This window comes from Hippocampus guttulatus, chromosome 4, assembly GCF_054856545.1.
Source record: "Hippocampus guttulatus isolate MCC_2025c chromosome 4, RoL_Hgut_1.0, whole genome shotgun sequence".
Taxonomy (NCBI): domain Eukaryota; kingdom Metazoa; phylum Chordata; class Actinopteri; order Syngnathiformes; family Syngnathidae; genus Hippocampus; species Hippocampus guttulatus.
This window is the reverse complement of record NC_141264.1, coordinates 26,527,715-26,547,325: the sequence shown is the minus strand read 5'-3', so window position 1 is coordinate 26,547,325 and position 19,611 is coordinate 26,527,715. Positions and strand designations below refer to the sequence as shown.

The window sequence follows — 19,611 nt, the reverse complement described above, 5'->3', positions numbered from 1 at the left end:
AGGAAACCGGAAATGAAGATGCCGGCACATCGCGTTGCACAACAATTACCATAAGGCAGTGGTGTGGGAACTCCGGTTCCTTGAGAGCCGTATCCTGCCTGTTTTCGAGCTCTCCCTAATCCAACACAACTAATTTAATTGATCGGGATTGATCAGCGTTTGCTGATGAGCTGATCATTTGAATCAGGTATGAGGTTCCGTATTTTTTTTTCAGCAAATGTTTCTTTTAGAAATAAGTGGCTCAAGTGCAACGAGTACAAACTCATCTAAAACACGAGTGTGGATAACGAGCTCTCTTCAAGTCCACGTGAATTACACAAACGTCAGGTCGACGATATCGATGTTTGCCTCGTTAGGAATTTTGCTTATCCTCATTTTCACCTCACGCAACTAAATATTGACCACGTTAATGTGGTTGTTGGGCATCCTCCGGCCATTTTGTGAAAATGGAAGTCGTCCGAAACGAAACGAAAACCACAGCAAAGAAAACAAACACTTGCGTAATGATTAATATCAATGTTCGTGTTTGTGCGCCGCACTCTCCACAGAAAGTCACGGACATTTTGTTTTGGGAAGGTTCCTGAATTCCCAGTCACTAGTTGTAAAACAAAAGAAGTACACTTTACAATTTAAAATGAAATAAATGTATATTAAAATTAAAATGTATATTCTGTTAACTGTTAAGGAAAAAGGTTTAGTATCGACCAAACAGACCCCACGCCGAGCGTGTGTGTGTGTGTGTGGGGGGGGGGGGGGGTTGACATGCAGGATTTTCCGCAACGTTTGTTGCTAGCGCCTTGTAAACCGCACTTTAATTGTACGGGCTTGTGTTAACTGCCAAGATGTTTGCTTAATTTGTTCTAATAACAAAATCGACAAGCAAAGAAAGAGCTCCCATTCACTCATTTTACCGGCATTCCGAAACCGGAAAATGTTAGTTTCTGCCCTCCTTTCAAAATAAAGGGTACGGTCATTGGAGAAAGTCCGATTTCCCCCCCCCCCCCCAAAAAAAAAACATATTGAACAGAGATTAGATATTCCCCTATATTTTAGTGTTCATAAATGAGTCAAGCAGAAATGGTGATCTTAAGTGAACACCATATATTTAATAACCAAGATACGCCATGTTTTTCTTTGAAATGTTGAAATAGTAACCGGAAAAGGATGGGTTCGCGTGCTGGTGATGACCTCTCCTAACCTCTGAGTGACACTGTGCAAATCTGCAAAAAGTTCGCGGACGTCTGTCGCGGTTCCTCCACGTGCTTTCAAATCAGAACCGCCGTCTCCCGCCCGCTCGTGGTTCGGTGAACTTTTGACGAGCTGGTGTGCAAGTAAGTTAGCGTACTAAGTTAGCTTAGCGCGGGTTGTTACCCGGGAGAGTTTCCCGACACCCACCGGTGCGAGTCGGAGCTCCCACGCCTTCGAGGGAAGGTAAAGCAAGCGACGTTTCACTCATTCTTCCTCTTCTTTTAATTTCACTTCCCTATAATTTCTTGACGGAGGCGAGCAGCACTCTCAGCGACGTAATCAGTGCCCGCAAATGGTTGAGACGCAGGTTCCTGCTCGGGAGTAAATCTGAGAACGCCGCTGACGCGACTCGTGTTTTTTTTTTTTAGTCTTCAGCAATTGAGTCATGAAAACACGAGGTCTGCGACACCTTAGCGTGACCTCATATTTCAACTACTGTACCGCTGTTAGCCCACCATTTTGAAAATAAATGTATCATAATAATACAAAAGCGGAGAGCATTTGATGGTGTAGCGCAGGGCGAGTTCAAGTTGTTCTAAGCGTGGATAAGATACTGGAGCATCCAACTATCTGAATATGGGGGAAAACAATTTGTATTTCTCTTTCTTTTTGACCCCCGACCACAACTCCCGAAACATGAAAATTCATTTCAAAACAAATTTAAAAGTTTGTATTTGGGATGAAAAAAGTAGAAGTATTACGGCACTAAGCAGAAGCGACAGCAAACAAACCGCGGAAGCAAGTCGCTCATCGCCACGTCCTTTTAAAATCTAGGCTGAATGAAGCTTTCTTTTGCAAAAATACCCGTTCAGCACATGGCTCTCTATTTCTAGCTTCCCAATAGTCACGGACGTAGATGGGGCAAAAAAAAGGTCAAGAAAAAGCTCAGACAAAAATGTGCCGTTTTCTTTTCTGTTCTTTTTTCTTTTCTGAGCAGAAGCCATGTTTCGCCTCCTGAGTCGCCAGGGCCGGAGGCGTCTGAGCAGCTCGCCGGGGCAGCGGCGTGACACGCACCACCGGGCCGTCATAGCCATCCGGCGGGAGGACATCAATCCGTGGGAGCGGCGGGCGCCGCTCGCGCCTCGCCACGTCCGCGAACTCACCCACGACGGAATCAAAGTCCTCGTGCAGCCGTCCAACCGCAGGGCCATCCACGAAAAGGTCAGATGGGGAGAGTTTACTCCGGGACTCGAACGGATTGATGGCATTTCCGTTTTTGTCTGATGAGGGGGGGGGGGGGGGGAGATGATTTGGGCGACGAGCGTCTCACGAGGCAGCAGCGCACGCGACCGACTCGCGCCTCCGTCCCGCGGCCGCGCCGCGCTCGTTCACCCGATTCCTCGCCTTTCAGTACTACACCAAAGCGGGCGCCATCATCCAGGAAGACATCTCGGAGGCGTCGCTTATCCTCGGCGTGAAGCGGCCGCCCGAGGAGAAGGTGATCCCCAAGAAGACCTACGCCTTTTTCTCGCACACCATCAAGGCGCAGGAGGCCAACATGGCGTTGCTGGACGACCTACTCAAGAAGGTGAAGTGGCAAAAAAAAAAAGCAGAGGGGCGCCCCTTTTTTTTTTTTTTGCTGACAACTAAGCAAGGCGGCTTGTTGACCAAAGTACAAGCCGAGTCGAAAACGTTTTTGAGGCCCTCCGGTGACAATTTTTCTGAAAGGCAGCTGAAAAGTTAGAAGTGGTAAATGTGAAGCGCTTCAAAGCAAACTTGCTTTCATTCATTCCTTCACGCATGCGTAAATCGAGGAATATGAAAAGAAGAAAAAAAACCCACAAACGGCCATTGTTTACCGACGGGCCGAGTCTCCGTGGCGACGAGCTCGTATTCATTCCAATGCCGCTGCCGACGCTCGTTCTTGTGCGTTTTCAGGAGGTTCGTCTGATCGACTACGAGAAGATGGTGGACGCAAACGGCTATCGCATCGTGGCGTTCGGCCAGTGGGCCGGCGTGGCAGGTAAAAACGTGCGCCGCGGCATTTGCGTACGCGCCCCGCCGCCCCTTTATCCGGTGTGACGTCACGGCAACCTGGTGGGATGCTCGCGAGGTTGTTGTTGTTCTTTTTCTTCAGGCATGATCAATATTTTACACGGTTTGGGTCTTCGCTTCCTGGCGCTGGGCCACCACACCCCCTTCATGGTAAACCCCGATTCCCGAACGCGGCGGCTTTTCAGTTGACGCGGGTGATTGGCTGCGCTAAAAGTCGCTAGGTGACGCCTCGGCGACTTTTAGCGCAGCCAATCGCTACTTTCCTCCCTGACGAATTGTTAACATTGATGATATGAAAGTCAAGAATTTATGTCACCATCTCACGGACACGACTGTACGAGTGGAACGTTTTGGCACGGAATACGTAATTGGCCGTTTTTTAATCTCGGGAATGAATATAGGCTACGTATTTAAAACGAGAAAAGCATTTCTCTTCACGCTAATGCTAATATGGCAGGCTGACTGCTACGTGCTAATGAGTAACGATCGTCGGAGCAAAAATGCCGTCGCGGTCGCTCATCTCATCCAAGTGTTTTCGATGGCGGCCGCGCGCTCGATGGTGAACTCCCGTCGCGAGCGCATAGCGTGGATGCTCCCACTCAATGCTAATGGCGAACTGGTCTCCAAGCGCAAATAGCGTTGTGGTCACTTCCTCCAAACGAGCCCCGATAGTTTCTCTTTTGGTATATTGATCGCAAAATGCCAACTGCCGTCACAAACGCGCGCCGTGATGCCAAATGCCGATGGTTCGATGTTCTCCGAGCACGGTAGCATCACGTTCGCTCGTCCCAGACTGGCGGCGAAAGCGTTTCTGTACGAGCCCGATGCTAAAGGCCACCTCCTGCGGCGCACGCATGCTGTGATGCTAACCGCTGAATGCGAATGATTCTCAGAGACTAGCACCATTTGTATCAATCCAAACACGCCACGCTTGCGTCGCTTCAGGGGCCCGATGCCGAGCGCTAACTCCCTTTGTACGTTATGCTAATGGCTAACTGCTAACGACGAGCTGTGCGCATTCCCTCGACTGGACAGCACATAGGCATGGCGCACAACTACCGCAACGTCTCGCAGGCCATCCAGGCCGTGCGGGATTGCGGCTACGAGATCTCCATGGGCCTCTTGCCCAAGTCCATCGGTCCCGTCACCTTCTGCTTCACCGGAACCGGCAACGTCTCCAAGGTACTTTGCGGAAAAAGAATCCGGCTCCTGTTCGGGCCGTAGTGTCACGCGATCCCCTTTATCTCCTGCAGGGAGCGCAGGACATCATCAACGAGCTTCCCGTGGAGTACGTTGAGCCTCACGAGCTGAAGGACGCGTGCGAAACCGGAGGTGCAAAATGACGTTTATGATGATTTTTACGCCATCGATGGGGTAGCCGGAATTTAGCAGGCTAACTGTAGCATGTGGCTGACAGCGTTGCCGTTATCAAACACAAACGAGATTGTTGTGCCTGCAGCAAGCATGTGACTCACAGCTTTGTTGTCAGACATGACCCAAGTGCGTTGCCAAACACCATGTGGTTGATTATGGTGTTTTTTTTTTTCTTCTTTTTCAGTGATGATCAAAAGGTATTAAAAATTAGCGTGTAGCTAACAGTGGTGCCAGACATGGCCAAAGTATTTTAGCAATAAACTTTTTGCCTACCTGCATCGCTGTCAGAGTTGACTAAAGGGTTGTAGCAATTAGCATATGGCGAACAGTGTTATTGTTGTCAGACATGAGCAAAATATTTTAGCAACTGGGATGCACCGAATTTTTAGCTAACATGACTTTTTCAGCTAACAGCCAGTTATCCTGTACGCGCTTTCTGCTTGTAATTACTTTTCATTCCTGACCATCTATACTTGGGCGTCTAAGTCTATTAGCTTGTTCATTGGTGTGGCCAACATTATATTATTATTATTATGCGTGTCTTTGCTAACATGGCTGATGATCAGGCGATATTTTTGTTTTCTGTCGATAAAATACATATTGAATGAATAATTGCAAGGAAAGTGCTGAGAAAACTGCCATTTATTCCATGTATATAGTTGTCGGGATATGGCTTTAGAGATATATAGGGATCTAAAACTTGTACTGTGTCAATGTAGATGCTAGTGTGGCGAATGTGGTCGTTAGCCGTGAGCACGTGGCTCACGGCTAACGATGTTGCTGTTCGAGAGGATTACAACGTTGTAGCAGTTAGAACAGTGGTGGGCAATTATTTTTTGCATAGGGCCACATGACGACCAGAAAATATTATGGAGGGCCGGATCAAAAGGGTGAACTAAATTCGACATATCGATTGGATTTCTTTATTTAAAAAGCAGTATTTTGCATTTTTTTGGCAGGTTTTTTTCAGACTTTAAGAGTACATTATTCCGTCGTATCGAACGGGATTTGCTTCCGTATCGTCTCCCCCTTCCTCCCTATGCTCTGCAACTTCAAGTAACCGTCCAAATGAAATGAATGCAGTTGTTGACATCAAACCTTAATTGTGTACCAACCTTCGGCGGGCCGGATTAAAAAGACCAACGTGCCGGATTTGGCCCGCGGGCCGTAGTTTGCCCTCCTCTGAGTTAGAATGTCGCTCGAAGCTAACAGTGTAGTTGTTGGTTGTTGTCGTTAGCCTCTACCGTGTGGCTAACGGTTCACGTTGTCATTCAGATATGACGAAGGTGTACGCCACCGTGTTGAGTCGTCACCACCACCTGATGAGGAAGAGCGACGGGATCTACGATCCCATGGAGTACGAGAACCACCCGGAACTCTACACCTCACACTTCAGAACCAGCGTCAGTACGCGCACCCGCGCGCACATCGAAGCCATTGGCGTTAACGCAAAGACATCGGAACGCTCTTGTCCACAGGTGGCGCCGTACACCAACTGCCTGATCAACGGCATCTACTGGGACCCTCAGACGCCGAGACTCCTGCGCCGGCTGGATGCCCAGCAGCTGCTCAGACCGCCCAGGAGCGGCGGCGCCACCAGCGAGGGCATGCCGGAACTGCCGCACAAGTAACGCCGCCGCCGCTTCGGATGCAATCTGTTCCGTCCGGTAAGTGAGGAGCGCGCGCTGCGCCTTTCGCGGCAGGCTGCTGGCCATCTGCGACATATCGGCCGACGCGGGCGGCTCCATCCAGTTCATGAACGACTGCACCACCATCGACAAACCCTTCTGCATGTACGACGCCGACCAGCACATTGATCACGACAGGTAGCGACCGGCGAGCGTTCATTTGGCAAACGGTTGCTCACAGAAGAGGCTCGGAGCCGTTTATTTACGTTTCCGAACCGGATGGAGGACAAAAATGCCATTTTAAATACATGCGCTTAATGCGTTTCATTTTTGATCATACATTTCTCATTGCTTGAAAGATCGCTTCAAATCCTTTGATGTTTGAAGCAAACGACAAAATAACCCCATCCTGTCTTTTTTTTTTTTTTTTTTGTCCAGTGCAAAAGTAAAAAAAAAAAAAAACAATTCAAGGGTGGCACAAAACTGCTGAACAGCATCATCATTTTGTGCATTAAAAAAAAAAAATCAACCTCCTCCAAATGTAAAAATGACAGAGGTACTATTTTGAAGAGTCAAGTCTTCTTTAAAAATGTGTTGTCGTACTTGTACCTATATATATTTTTTCTACTTTTGAGTGAATGGGTGACGTTTAAAAGAAAAGCAAATGACCGATGGTGATTTTGTGCCTCAGCGTGGAGGGCCACGGCATCCTGATGTGCTCCATCGACAACCTTCCGGCTCAGCTGCCCATCGAGGCCACCGAGTATTTTGGCGACCGCCTCTTTCCGTACATCTGGGAAATGGTGAGGGAAAAAGTGCTCGAAGCGGCAAACGTGCACAAAAGAAAAGAAGAGAAGCATTTAATCCAAACAAGTTTGTCTGGTTGTTGCTCGCTTTGAGTCGAGGAGCAAATGATCAGGTGCTTTGCATTCTCCCGCAGCTGCCCTCGGACGCCAGCAGACCTCTGGACCAGGAGGACTTCAGCCCACAAGTCCGCGACGTAAGTCACCCGATTTGATTTTGCATTGATTATTATTATTATTATTATTATTATTATTTTTATCTTAAGAAAAAAAAATTGATTGCAATCTAAAACTCGTTTGATTAGTGTTTCAATCAAATAAACTGAGTGAAAGAAATGCTCCGTGCCTTCTCTTCTTTCGTTGGACTCGAGAGGCGTTCGTGACTGCCTTCGAAAAACGTAAATTAACCATTCCTTCAATGAATCAATGAAAAGAATGCATCAAAACAGAAAATCAAGTGAGGAAATTGCAAAATAAATTCGATAGCCCCCCCCCCCCCCCCCGGCAGAATTTATGTTGCGATTTCCTCGTTTGTGAATACACCACAAAGGAATAAATAACAAAACACTTCTGAGACAGTCCAGTTTCCTACATTTTAGTTTACATTTGAACTACGCTCAAGGAAATTGCCCAAATTAATTCTGTCGGGCGCCGGGGGGGGGCTATAGAATTTATTTTGTGATTTCCTCGCTTGATTTTCTGTTTTGATGCATTATTTTCGATTTTCGTAGTTTCATTGAAGTAATGCGAATTTACGTTTTTCGGAGGCGCTCTTGAACGCCTCTCGAGTGAATGGAAGGAGTGTGGCTCCATCTAGTGGATGCATTGTAGATTGCGCCTTATAAACCAGCGCGTCCAATGTATGAAAAAAAAAAGAAAGACAAAAGAGGCCATTCTTTGAAGGTGCGCCTCATAATCCAGCGCGCCTTTTAGTGCGGAAAATACGGTAGCTTGCAGTTGAAAGCGCGTTTCTTCGGAGGTGCCCTTTTCGGGAGGTGGTTTTTGCACAACGGGGGCGTCCTTTTTCACGCCCGCCCTTCCCACTTGAACGTCCACGGGCCGTCCTCGGCGACGTCCGCCTTCCCTCTGTACAAGACCGACGTGTCGGCACATCCGTCGGTCAAGCGAAGCCCTCATCCAAGTCGCACGATGGCATTCGCAGATTTTGGAACTCGCTGCGCACGCGAGGCCATCCGCAATGCGTCCATTTTGGAGAAAATGGAAGACTTTGATGTGCGTTTTATGCAACTTTTATGCGGCGCGCACCTTTGAAAACAAAGCCAACCTTGTGCGAGCGTGGCTCGACAAGTTCAAAAATCCAAAGTGCTGCTTCGTTCATTTCAATGTGGATCATTCGAGAAGAAACCCAACTTTAGCCGGATGCTAATTTGCCGTCGAAAAGCACAACGGCGGCGCGCCAAACTCACGCCGGCGGGATTAGCGGGCGTCCCCCCCCCCCCCCCCCCCCCCCCCCGTGCCACCTAATCTGGATGATGTCTTTTTTTTTTTTTTGCTCCGCGCCCGCCGCCGCTGCGCGATTAATCCCCACATGGCATGTGGACGTGCGTCTCGCGGGGATGACGAACATGTTGCCGAGCCGCAAAAAAAAAAAAACAACATGTCAAAACATGATTGGATTGCCAGAGTTGCTTTTTTCATGTCGGTCGGATTTTCGGACAACAAAATGAGGGAGAAGAAGCGTGATGTCATTTCGCAAGGCAAAGTCGATTCATTTGGCCACATTTTTGCGTGCGTGTGCGGTAGCGCCGGCTATATGGACAGATGCCGATCGACATCTTTATTTGATATCATTTGACTTTTAGTCGTGAATATTTACTTGACAATTTTCTTCACACTCGGCCGGTTGTAAAATCAAAACGTTGTTTTCTGACTCGTTGCAACGGTCCGCGCGCAGCTGCCGCAGGTTGTCACTTTGTTCCCGTTTGTTTGATCATTCACCCATCGGGGTCCAAAAGTCCCGACGATTGTGACGGTCTTTGTTTGGTGGAATGTTAGGCGGTGATCACCTCCAACGGAGTCCTGACGCCAAAGTTCGAGTACATCGAGAAGCTTCGAGAGCGGCGGTAAGACGATTCTTCGCGTTCCGATTTCTTTGGAGGGCCGTCGTTGAGCGTACGTTTTTTTCCACGATTCGAACGCCGCTGTTGCTTTTGGACCCCGCGTGACGATTGCACGACAGCTCACGCAAAACTTTCTTTGTTCACGCGGTAAAAAATTGTAGGGGGCGCTCTTGATCTTTTTTTTTTTTTACACACACGCCATTTTTAGTCCTCGCTCGGCGGTGCAATGCGTCTCGCACAATATTACCCTCCAGACGTCGTCTTCTATTTTGTGGCAAAAGAATTGAGGACAAGGCTGCAAAAAGTCCCACCCCTGTAAATGGGCAAAAATGGGCCAAAATTCAGCGCTCGCTTCCTATTCATATTCAACTCTGGATGCAAGGATTTGTATTTCTTTTTTTTTTTTTTTATGGTAGCGCTACCCGACCACTTTTTTTTTTCATCATTTACGGCGCCGATAAAATAACACATTTTTCACCGGGCCCGATGAATGGACAAAGTTTGGTGAGTTTTTGTGCATGAGATTCATTTTGCGGGGAAAATATCGTTACGCGCCAAGAACGATACCGATGGCCATCATCGTCATTTCAAGCGCAACAAGAGGACCTCGCGGCGGCAAAGTGCGGTCTCGGAGTTCTTTTGTTTGGCCTCTTTAATGAAAATTGTCTCCGTGTGCACGCGCGTGTGTAATCTGATTTACTTTCTCGGTGCGAGACGACGACGCTTCGAACGATTTCCATCTTTTTGTTCTTATTCAGGCCAGCGCGTCTTAAGCCATCCTAATTGAGATTCTACTCCCCCCCCCCCCCGCCCCCCCCCACCACTCCAGACAAGCCAGCAAATGTTCATCTTAACGTTAATCTTCATCTTAAGTCTTCAACAACATACGTTGAGGCCAAAAAAAAAAAAAAAGAAGAAAGGAAAATGCATTTTGTTGTCTTCCTTGAATTTTTAATGAAGACTGAGGTCAGACACGCGGTCCGGTCCGACCTGCTGCTGCTGCGGCGGTGGCTGCGCGCATCCAATTAGCGCTGGGCTAATGAGGGCGGGTGGTGGGTCTGATGACTCCTGGCGGAGTGCGGGGGGGAGTCTTTTGGGATGGACATTAACACCAAAGTTGAGCGGGGTGGACGCTTCCCCTCTAACTAATATGCTGCTGCTATTGTTATGAAGAGTAATCGCCCAAAAGGGACACTTCTTTGTGTCCAAATTGGGGTCTGCGGGGGGGCGGGGGCTCACTTTCTGTATGTATGCACTATAAACCAAAACATTCTTATTATTCTTATGATGGGCTTCGGGTCAATCATACCCCAATCAAATCGTATTTCCTTATGTTGCTCCGAACGTCGGATTGGATTTGGTGATCATCGTTTTGTGATTCTTTTTTTTTGATTGATTGATGTTACTCTCGTCGCATCCTATTTCTATTTTGACGTTTTAGGAGCGCCGCATTTTTTATTATACATTGACAGGTTATTAAAATCATGTTATTTATCACGAGTAACATCATTGATCGCATCATAATTGACGGCGGGAGGAGGGGGGGGGGCGTCCAACTCATTTTTGTGGCGAACCACGTCGTCGTCCGTAGTTCCCCTCAAAGTGTTTCATCACCCCCGCATATTGTCGCATATGGAGTGCAAAGCAAATTGCCGCACGGCAGGTTTGGCAACCACGTGTCAAGGAGAATCGTTTGCTGAACGCTTGTTCAAGTTGCTTCAAACGTCACCAAAGTTTTGCTTTGTCGGGCCACCTGGAGTGACTTGACGGGCCTGATCTGATATCCATCCGCCGCCGTTCCAACCGGAGCGTTTGTTCACTCTCGGCTCTTATTTCTCTCTTTTTTTTTTTTTTTTCTGTGCCCGTTATGAAAGAAATGACATGCGGCATGATGACTCGTTATCCTGCCCGATTTGTCTTGTTTTCCTAAGAGGAGTCAATTGCCTTAATTGCGATTAATTACATTGGTTAGTGCCTTAAAAATGTTAATCGCGTTGATCTATATTTTAATCGCGGGGGTCAATTTTTGTTTTTTTTTGGCGGGTTGCCTTTTTCTAATGGCCCTTTTTGATGTGTATAGCTGATGTGTCCTCTGTAGCCCGCTCGAAGTGATTGATGTTTATTTCAGCACTTTTAGTTGGTCACGATGAAACGGTGTTATTTCTGAAGTGCTCACTTACAGCACCGCGTTGCGAGCGTCTGTTTTATTTCTGGCCATCTGAAGCAAGTTCGGTGTTGAATGTTAATAACCAAAGCACTTTTGAAGGACCTGATTTTACTTTTATTTTGTAATTCTTTACAAAAACAAACAAAACGCTGATATTGCCCCTGGCGGGCGAAACTAAAGGACCGATCACCACTGAAAGGAGGCCGTGAGGTTCAAAGAAACGCAGAGTTTTCACCCCACCAAATCACAAAACCATTTCCCCTTCTACGCCTCGCGATCGACGTGGGACCACTTCGCGACCCCCGCTCGATTGAATCCATGTCAATTCAAGATGGCAGGTTTGAGAATGAATGAACGAGCGGGTGCTCTCTTTGCGTGCGTGCGTGCGAATCAGCCCGATGACGAGTTGCCCGATCAGGCCGACGTGCCAATCGTCCTTCTGATTGGCTTTGTGCGGTCTGACCTCCGCCAGGGAGAAGTCGCAGATCCTACAGAAAAGCGGCATGAAGCGAGTTCTGTTGCTCGGGAGCGGCTACGTCTCCGGACCCGTCGTGGAGTACCTGACCCGCTGCGACAAGACGCAGCTCACCGTGGGTGAGCTCTGAGCTCGCATCGTCACGCCCCAAAGCTTTCTTCTACAAATATTCAGAAGAAGCCAAACGGCACAACACATTCCAAAAAAAAAAAAAAAGGGCACACATGCGGAAGTCTCCAAATGTCAGGCCGAGCGCGCTTCCCTTCATGTGTTTGTCACGCACGGTTGAAGTTTACTGTAGAATAGCGGGAGGAGATCTAACTTTCACATTTTTGTATTTGAACAGCAAAATGTTCAAACGAGTTGGATCGTTTTGTCGAATGGGCTGTTAAGATGGCTGGATGGCAAGATATCGTGTGAAAAATGGAGAGGCTAAAGGAAACTAGCATGGATCCTCCGCTCATTCTCAAGCGCTACTTTCACAGCTCACAACAATACGAGTGGGCGTATACGGGATCCTCCCTGCTAACTCTTGCTGGAGTTAGTTGGGGACCTTCTCCGTCTCTTCTTCTCGCTATCAATTACGCCGCATGTCCGAATGACCCGCCTTTTGTTTGGCTCTGTTGGGGTTTTTCCTTCCCTTTAGCGTCCGTGTGCATGAAGCAGGCGCAGGATCTGGCAGCCAAATACCCGAACACCATCCCCGTCACGCTGGACGTCAGCAGCCAGGAGGCGCACCTCATCTCGCTCATACAAGACCACGACCTCGTCATCAGGTGACGACACCTAGCGACCTCCGGAGCATTAACTACCGTATTGGCCCGAATAGAAGACGGTGCTTTTTTTTTTTTTTTTTTGCATTGAAATAAGACTGAAAAAGTGGATGTCGTCTTATATTCGGGGTCTAGACGTGATACCCATTCGCGACGCTAGAGGGCGCCAGATATCATTGACGCGAATGCTCAACTTGACTCCCCAGGCCAAAGCCAACCCCTGTCGCGAAGAATGAAAACTAAAAATAGCGGTAGCACGACGAAGAAAATGCAGTTATTGCACTTTTGTTGTTTTATCACAATAGATTAGAGCTTATTTACATTTCAAAACCCAGAAGCCGTTCGTTTACGAATGTGATTGCACTTTACATATTTAAATGTTCAGATATTAAGATTTGAATGAGGCAAAATAACATGCTTTTTCTCTCAAATATATTATCATTTGTTTCAGATGTACTGTAATTATTTTCTGTCTAAAAATTTGGTGCTGAAAAAGTCTTTTTTTTTTTTTTTTTTTCAAACTTGAGTCTTGAAAAAGAGGGGGCCGTCTTATAATCGGGGCCGTCTTATATTCGGGCCAATACGGTATTTAGCATGTAGCGACCGAACGCGCGCTGGCAAAGCATCTGCTATCGAACCTCAAGCTACTTCGCATTTGGCTACCTAGCACGTGACCAAGTCGAATCTGTCGTTTCGTCAATATGTAGCTGCAGTACACGACGACGAATTACTTGGCTTATTGCTACGTAGCATTAACTACTTGGCACGTGTGACGAAGTGTTGAAACCAAACCTGTTTTTTCTATTTTATTGTCATTTTTTTTCTCCGCAGCCTGCTTCCCAATGTCCTCCATCCCCTGGTGGCAAAACATTGCATCGACAAGAAGGTCGACATGGTCAACGCCAGCTACCTTAGCCCGGCCATGAGCGACCTGCACGCCAGGTAACTTGCGCGCGCGCGCCCACAGACGGATGGGCGGCCATTTTAAACTGCGTCGGCGCATCAGGGCGGAGGAGGCGGGTGTGATCCTGGTGAACGAGATGGGATTGGATCCCGGCATCGATCACATGCTGGCCATGGAGTGCATCGATCAGGCCAAAGCCGACGGATGCGCCGTGAGTCCGCGCGCAGGCTCGCTTGCCCGCCCGCTCGCTCGCTCGCACGCACTACCGCAGATGTGGTAGCATGTGTCGTGTGGTGATGTGAGACGCAGGTGGAGTCGTACGTGTCGTACTGCGGCGGACTACCGGCTCCCGAGTGCTCTGACAATCCTCTGCGCTACAAGTTCAGCTGGAGTCCTTCCGGCGTTCTCCTCGCCTCCATCAGTCCCGCCACCTTCCGCCGCGACAACCAGGTACGCTCAGAATAGCCCACCCGCACAAATTGGCAGATTCCACTCCCACCCCGCACACGACGACACAAGACATAGTGACGCCCAAAAAAAACAAAAAAGAGGAAAAAACGCAGAAAATTGGCCGATAAAATTGGAATTGGCTTTGTAAAACAGTCATTTTATTGATTCCGTATTATTATTATTTTTTTAATCGGCAGAATAACAATTTTAATCCCGCCCAACATCGGAATCGGCTTCCCAAAATCCATATAGGTCAGGCCCAACCGACTTTGCGGGCGGGCCAATCGAGACTACGTTTTGAATCCGTCCCACAAAATGGCCGACCGCCTCCCATAGGCCGCCGTATCTCGGGTAGGGAGCCGGCAAACAAAAGAGAAAAAACAAATATCGCCGTCGTCGTTTGTCCGTCAGGTGGTGACCATCCCCGGAGGCGGCGGTCTGATGGATGCCGTGGCCCCCGTGGATTTTTTTCCGGGCTTCAACTTTGAAGGTTATCCCAACCGCGACAGCACCAAGTACGCCAAACTCTACGACATCCCCAACGTGCACACGCTGCTCCGAGGAACGCTGCGATACAAGGTCCGTGCTGCCCCGCCGACGCAAAGCGTGATGACGCGCGAGAGCTCCTTGCTAGGGAAGCGGGCGCCGCCGGCTCCTACGTTCACTTGAGTTCTGCTACAGGTTCAGCTCGAGTTTGGTTCCGGTTCGGTCCTGATTTGGGTGAAGGGGGAAGTTTTCGTTCACCCTTGGTTTATTTCTTTTTTATTTTTAGTCCGAGCGCTGGTTGAGTTTGGTTTGAAATCGGTTGCACTTCATTCCCGTATTCCATTTAGTACACCGTATTTTCCGCACTAAAAGGCGCACCGGATTATTCGGCGCACCTTCAAGGAATGGGCCTCTTTTTTTTTTTTTCCATATATCGCACGCACTGGACTATAAGGCGCAATCTACAATGCATCCACTAGATGGAGCTACAGCCCTTCGTTTGACTCGAGAGGTGTTCATGACGTCCCCCCCCCCCCCCAAAAAAAAACGTAAATTAACGATCATGTCAAGGAAACTACGAAAAGCGAAAACGTAGTACAATTCGCTATGAGTGAAATTTCCGTAGCAGCGGTCGTTTTGGGGACACTGTGTGCATTTTCCCGTTCCGATTCTCAACCTACTTCAGCACTTGTTTGGTCCCCGTTTCTCGTCGAGTCCCAATTCGGCCGTAGTTCACGTCCGGTTGGGTCCGAGGTTAGAAGACTTGGAATTCATTTCTTGTTGCGTGTGCGGCGTGGCCTCGCAGGGTTTCTCCAGGGCCATGCGCGGTTTTGTCAAAGTGGGTCTGATCAACGGCGAGCCTTGTCCCCTGCTGGCCAGCGCGTCCTCTCCCGTCACGTGGGTAAGAAGGCGCGCCGCCGCCGCCGCCGCCGCCTCGCTCGGCTCCCCGGGCCGAGCGTCGATTGACGCCCGTTGTGGCGCCGCGTCCTCAGAAAGCTCTGCTGACTCACGTGATGGGCTTGCCCGCCTCTGCCTCTCGGCGAGAGTTGGAGGCCGCCGTGTACGAGCGCGTCGACGGCGACGACCGCTCCATGGACTCTCTCAGATGGTGAGCAACACTTTGACCAATCGTCAAACGTATCCGTCGCGCATTGATGAAATGGCGCCTTTTGGATATATATACTGTATATGTGGCTTTAAAAAAAATCATCATAAAAAAGTGGAATTTGGAGGCTCGGAAATCAAGACGGCGTCGCCTCATATACAAGCGCTGATGTGGATCCCCGGCTTGATGCGCTGAAACATCAACGCGGGCGCTCTGACTTGTGTTCAAGGTTCGGCGCGCTGAGCGACGACGTGGTTCCTCACGCCGGCAGCGTCCTCACTGCGCTCAGCAAACATCTCGAAGCCAAACTCTCCTTTGGTAAGCGCCGCCGCTCCCGAAACGACAAACGCGGCGCGCTGGTTTGGCTCCCGGCCGGCAGCCGAGCGGCATTTGCGCTCGCAATCTTACTCGGGTCTGAGTTCTGTTCTGATCCTGTTGGACTTGCGATCTACTTCGGTCATGCTTTGGCGCTATTTTGTTTTGAGTCCAACGCTCACTCCCTTTTAGTTCCGTTTTAGCTGCAGTTACCCGTTCACACGGCCAATCCCGGTTTGCTTCTGGTTCTGATCTAGTTTGCTCCTCGTCCGGTCTCGGTTGCGTTTTTTTCCAAATCTATCCTTTTAGTCTGTCCTAGTTCAGTCCTAATTCAGATTCGGTTCAGTTCTAGTAGTCCTAATTCCATTCACATTGACACGTAGTCGGGATCTAGTTTCCATCCGATTTTAATTCGGTTTCTGTTCATTCTAGTCCAGTCCTATTTGAGATTGAGGTCAGTTGCAGTTAGTTCCCGTTGCGTTTGCTCCCAATTCCGTTCCCGTTCACATGTAGCTGGGATCTCCTCGTTTGAATTGATCCGAGTTCAATCGAAGTTCCCTTTTAGTTGGCTTCTAGTTCAAATGTAGTTGTAGTTTACAACAGCCGCGGTTCGGTTGACGCTCGGCTTGTCCCCGTAGCCCTCGACGAATGCCAGGATCCCCTCCGTGAACAATGCGCGCGTGCGCGTGTGTGTGTACGTGTTGACGGGCGCCGCGTGTGCGCGTGTGCTCAGGCAGCGGCGAGCGCGACATGATCGTGCTGCGCAGCGACTTTGGCCTGCGCCACCCGACGGGCGAGCTGGAGAACAAACGCGTCAGTTTGGTGGTGTACGGCGAGGACGGCCGATTCTCCGCCATGGCCAAGAGCGTGGGCTACCCGGTTGCCGTCGCCGCCCGCATGCTCCTCCACGGTCAGTCCCCTTCACTCTCCTCAAACTTTGCAGCCCCCCCCCCCCCCCCCCCCCCGCGTTTTACCTTTGCCACTCGGACGTCTCCGGGGTCAGGAAGTCGAGAATAACGGCTTATTCAACGATTCGTTTCAGTTACTCTCGTGAGGGTTTCGGTAACAAGAAAACTTACGATAGCTCTCTTCTATATTACATACGAGAATTTTGAAATGTCGGTCAACGTTTTAGGAAGCATCGTAGAAGTCAACATGTTTGATTTTGCTTTCGCGGGCCACATCAAACTGATGTGGCGGGCCAGGTCCGGCCCCCGGGCCTGGAGTTTGAAACCTGTGTTCAAGGATCTCCATTCCACCCAATAGGTGAATTTGGAACTGCTGTTTTCATTCATTAATCCACTCCGGAAAATCGAAGTCAAACCAAAATGTACAAAAATCCAAAGCAACATTTTCAATAGGAAATCATCTAAATGCAAGTTAATTTGGTCAAGACGCCCGCTCAAAAAAAAAAAAAAAAATTCTCATTCTATCGCGCAAACCACAGCTTTCGATGCACAAAGAGTGAAATAAAATCCAAACGATGACAACAATCTCACCGTCAACTTTGAAGACCGTCTCGGCGTTTCTCACCTTCTTTGTGTCACCAAATTGCCGCTGCTCGACTTTTCCGTCAAATAACGCGGCAAGGCGTACGTCATCCCCCAAGGCGACCTTTTTGCGAAGGGCGAGAAAGCGTCCGGTCCGCCGGGCGACATCCGGTTCCCATCCGCGCCCTAAAGCGACAGGCCCTCCAAATAAAAGCGCATCCAAAATCGCTTCCACGCTCGTCGATGGAGCGCAACTCTTTGCCCAAGCCGGCACGCGGCACGGCAAAGTGCAGCCAAACGCCAGCTAGCCCGCCAGCTTTTATTTGGAAGGCCAGATTTTTGCGGGACGCTCCCGCCCACCCCCCTTTTTTTTTCCCCCCGAGCGGACCGAGCTGGAATTCCTCGGCCTTTTGGGCGCGGCCCCTTCAGCTTTGGCACGCATTGGCGGCACGCGTTGCGTTGTTTGTTTGTCTTTAGGCGAGATCAGTTCCAAGGGCGTCGTGCTGCCCATGAGCAAGGAGATCTACGCGCCCGCCTTGAAACGCCTCAAGGACGAAGGCCTCAACATCGTCGCCAGCAGCACCCTGCTGGAATCCTCCTGAGGACGTCACCCGCCCGCTCGCCGCTGTTTGCTACTCTTCCGTCTGACCCAAATTTCTTTTTCGCGGTGGCGCGCAAGACTTCTTCTGTCGCCTGCCAAAATCCTTTTGTCTGTAATGTTTGGACTCATCCAACGTGACCCCCTCAAAGTCATTGAAGAGCAACCCGCGCAAAGTTGACACCGCATTCAGCTGTCAGCATGCCCCCCCCCCCCAAAAAAAAACTCAAGGGGCCCGCCCCAGTTTTACCACTCAGGATGAAAAAGGGCGGACGTGTTTGTCGTCACAGGACGCGTCCGGAAGTCTCAGGAAACCTTGCCCGAAATCGAAGGTCCAGTTGGCCATTTTGACTTGGGGGGGGGGGGGCGGCCCTTCCGCACACAGTCCCTCCGCCGCCCTTTTCATCGGACGGACAAGTCCACGTCGCGACACGTCTCGCGTGACGACCCCCGCCGTCCCGTTCCCCCGGGCAAGCTTTGGGAAAATCGGCTCCCACCGCAAATTTCAGCCATCGGTTGGACATGCGTGTCATAAGCCACGGCCGAAATGAAGCGGGAAGTCAGCCATTTTGCTTTGGCCGCCCACCAATGTTTGGCATCGGGATTGACGCCTTGAACGGCCTCGTTGGGAACGTCACCCGGCAGAGGAATGTCACGTCGCCGCTGCTGAGGACGTTACGGCGCATCTTGGAAAGGAAATATTTTGACGTGCTGTGACATCAAAGAAGTGAACCGACACTTGGATGAAAGACGCGAACGCGAGCCAGCTTCGTTGCAGGCAGCAGCAACGATCTCTTTTGCGGGTGACAAACGGAGCTTCTCTTTCCTCTTCCTATTTATTTGACTCGGAATGTGTTGAGCGTTAGCCCAGTTTGCGCTCGCTCGTCGCGTCGAGGTTTTGTTCCCTGCTTGCTTTGTCTTCCTCGAGGCTCCACGTTTGAAGTTTGCCGTCAATAAAAAATCCTGCACGCGGTTGGTGTTTGTTTTGTTCGGCCCAGCGACTCCTCTTTTGCGGCCCACCGGTCAAAGGTTAGGCCTTGCGGTCGCACAAACGTCAACGCCATCCTTTCATCTTATTTGAATTTGCATTTAAAAAAAAAAGAAAACACGACCAACACCCAACGGCACAAAGCACACCTTTCGCAAACTTGACCATGTTGCAAATATTTGCCTTGGCCAAAATATAAAGCGCAGTCGTGTTTATCATTTGTAAACATTCAAAAGTATAAATTCATGACATGCTGTATAACCCGATATTTCAATATTTTTTGAAGTGGCCGGCAACCACGTGTGCCGCCTAAGCTGGACGATGTTTTTTTTGTTTTGTTTTGCTCTGTTGTGAAGAGAAATTTGCTCTCCAATTATTTTTGTTTTACTTTGAAGGATCTGTTCCAACTTCCGGTTCGTCCACTATATATGCTGTGTGTGTTATACTTTACTACTAATTCTAATAAAACAAGAGACGTGTCACGCAGATGTTTTCCTCCGGCCGCCTCGAGGGGTGACGCGCGGGTATACTGCAGAACTAAGCCGCTGCCAACATGCTCTCCCCCGCTTCTGCGTGATTATTTTAATCATCCCCACACGATGAGCATTTGTGCGTCTTGTGGGGATGACAGACAGGTTGACGCAGCACAACGAGAGAGAGAAAAAAAACAAAAAAGCTTTTACCATGTCGGTTGGATTTCCGAAAAACAAAATGAGGGCGTGGCGTGACGT

At 49.3% G+C, this 19,611-nt stretch overlaps 1 protein-coding gene across 3 annotated transcripts; it reads left to right on the top strand.

Moving 5' to 3' along the window:
• Positions 1–42: 42 nt before the first annotated feature.
• Positions 43–19,362, top strand: aass (aminoadipate-semialdehyde synthase). 3 transcript variants are annotated; one of them, XM_086110117.1, is made up of 24 exons: positions 43–187; positions 2,186–2,409; positions 2,600–2,776; positions 3,127–3,211; positions 3,326–3,393; positions 4,279–4,425; positions 4,497–4,575; positions 5,893–6,020; positions 6,096–6,244; positions 6,321–6,443; positions 6,937–7,048; positions 7,186–7,245; positions 9,065–9,132; positions 11,769–11,890; positions 12,418–12,547; positions 13,376–13,486; positions 13,551–13,659; positions 13,758–13,898; positions 14,310–14,477; positions 15,190–15,285; positions 15,377–15,492; positions 15,719–15,807; positions 16,538–16,714; positions 17,772–19,362. In XM_086110117.1, exons 2-24 carry the CDS (start codon positions 2,191–2,193, stop codon positions 17,894–17,896), a joined length of 2,799 nt encoding a protein of 932 aa, XP_085966243.1. In that variant the 5' UTR covers positions 43–187; positions 2,186–2,190; the 3' UTR covers positions 17,897–19,362. The 3 variants fall into 3 exon arrangements, with proteins under 3 accessions (XP_085966243.1, XP_085966241.1, XP_085966242.1); XM_086110115.1 differs by lacking the exon at positions 43–187 and adding an exon at positions 1,186–1,331; XM_086110116.1 differs by lacking the exon at positions 43–187 and adding an exon at positions 1,286–1,431.
• Positions 19,363–19,611: the final 249 nt, after the last annotated feature.

Coding starts and splice junctions, on each gene's coding strand:
- aass (XM_086110117.1), top strand. CDS start 2,191: ATGTTTCGCCTCCTGAGTCGCCAGGGCCGGAGGCGTCTGAGCAGCTCG. Junction 7,049..7,185: donor TTCCGTACATCTGGGAAATG/GTGAGGGAAAAA, acceptor ATTCTCCCGCAG/CTGCCCTCGGACGCCAGCAG. Junction 12,548..13,375: donor GACCACGACCTCGTCATCAG/GTGACGACACCT, acceptor TTTTCTCCGCAG/CCTGCTTCCCAATGTCCTCC.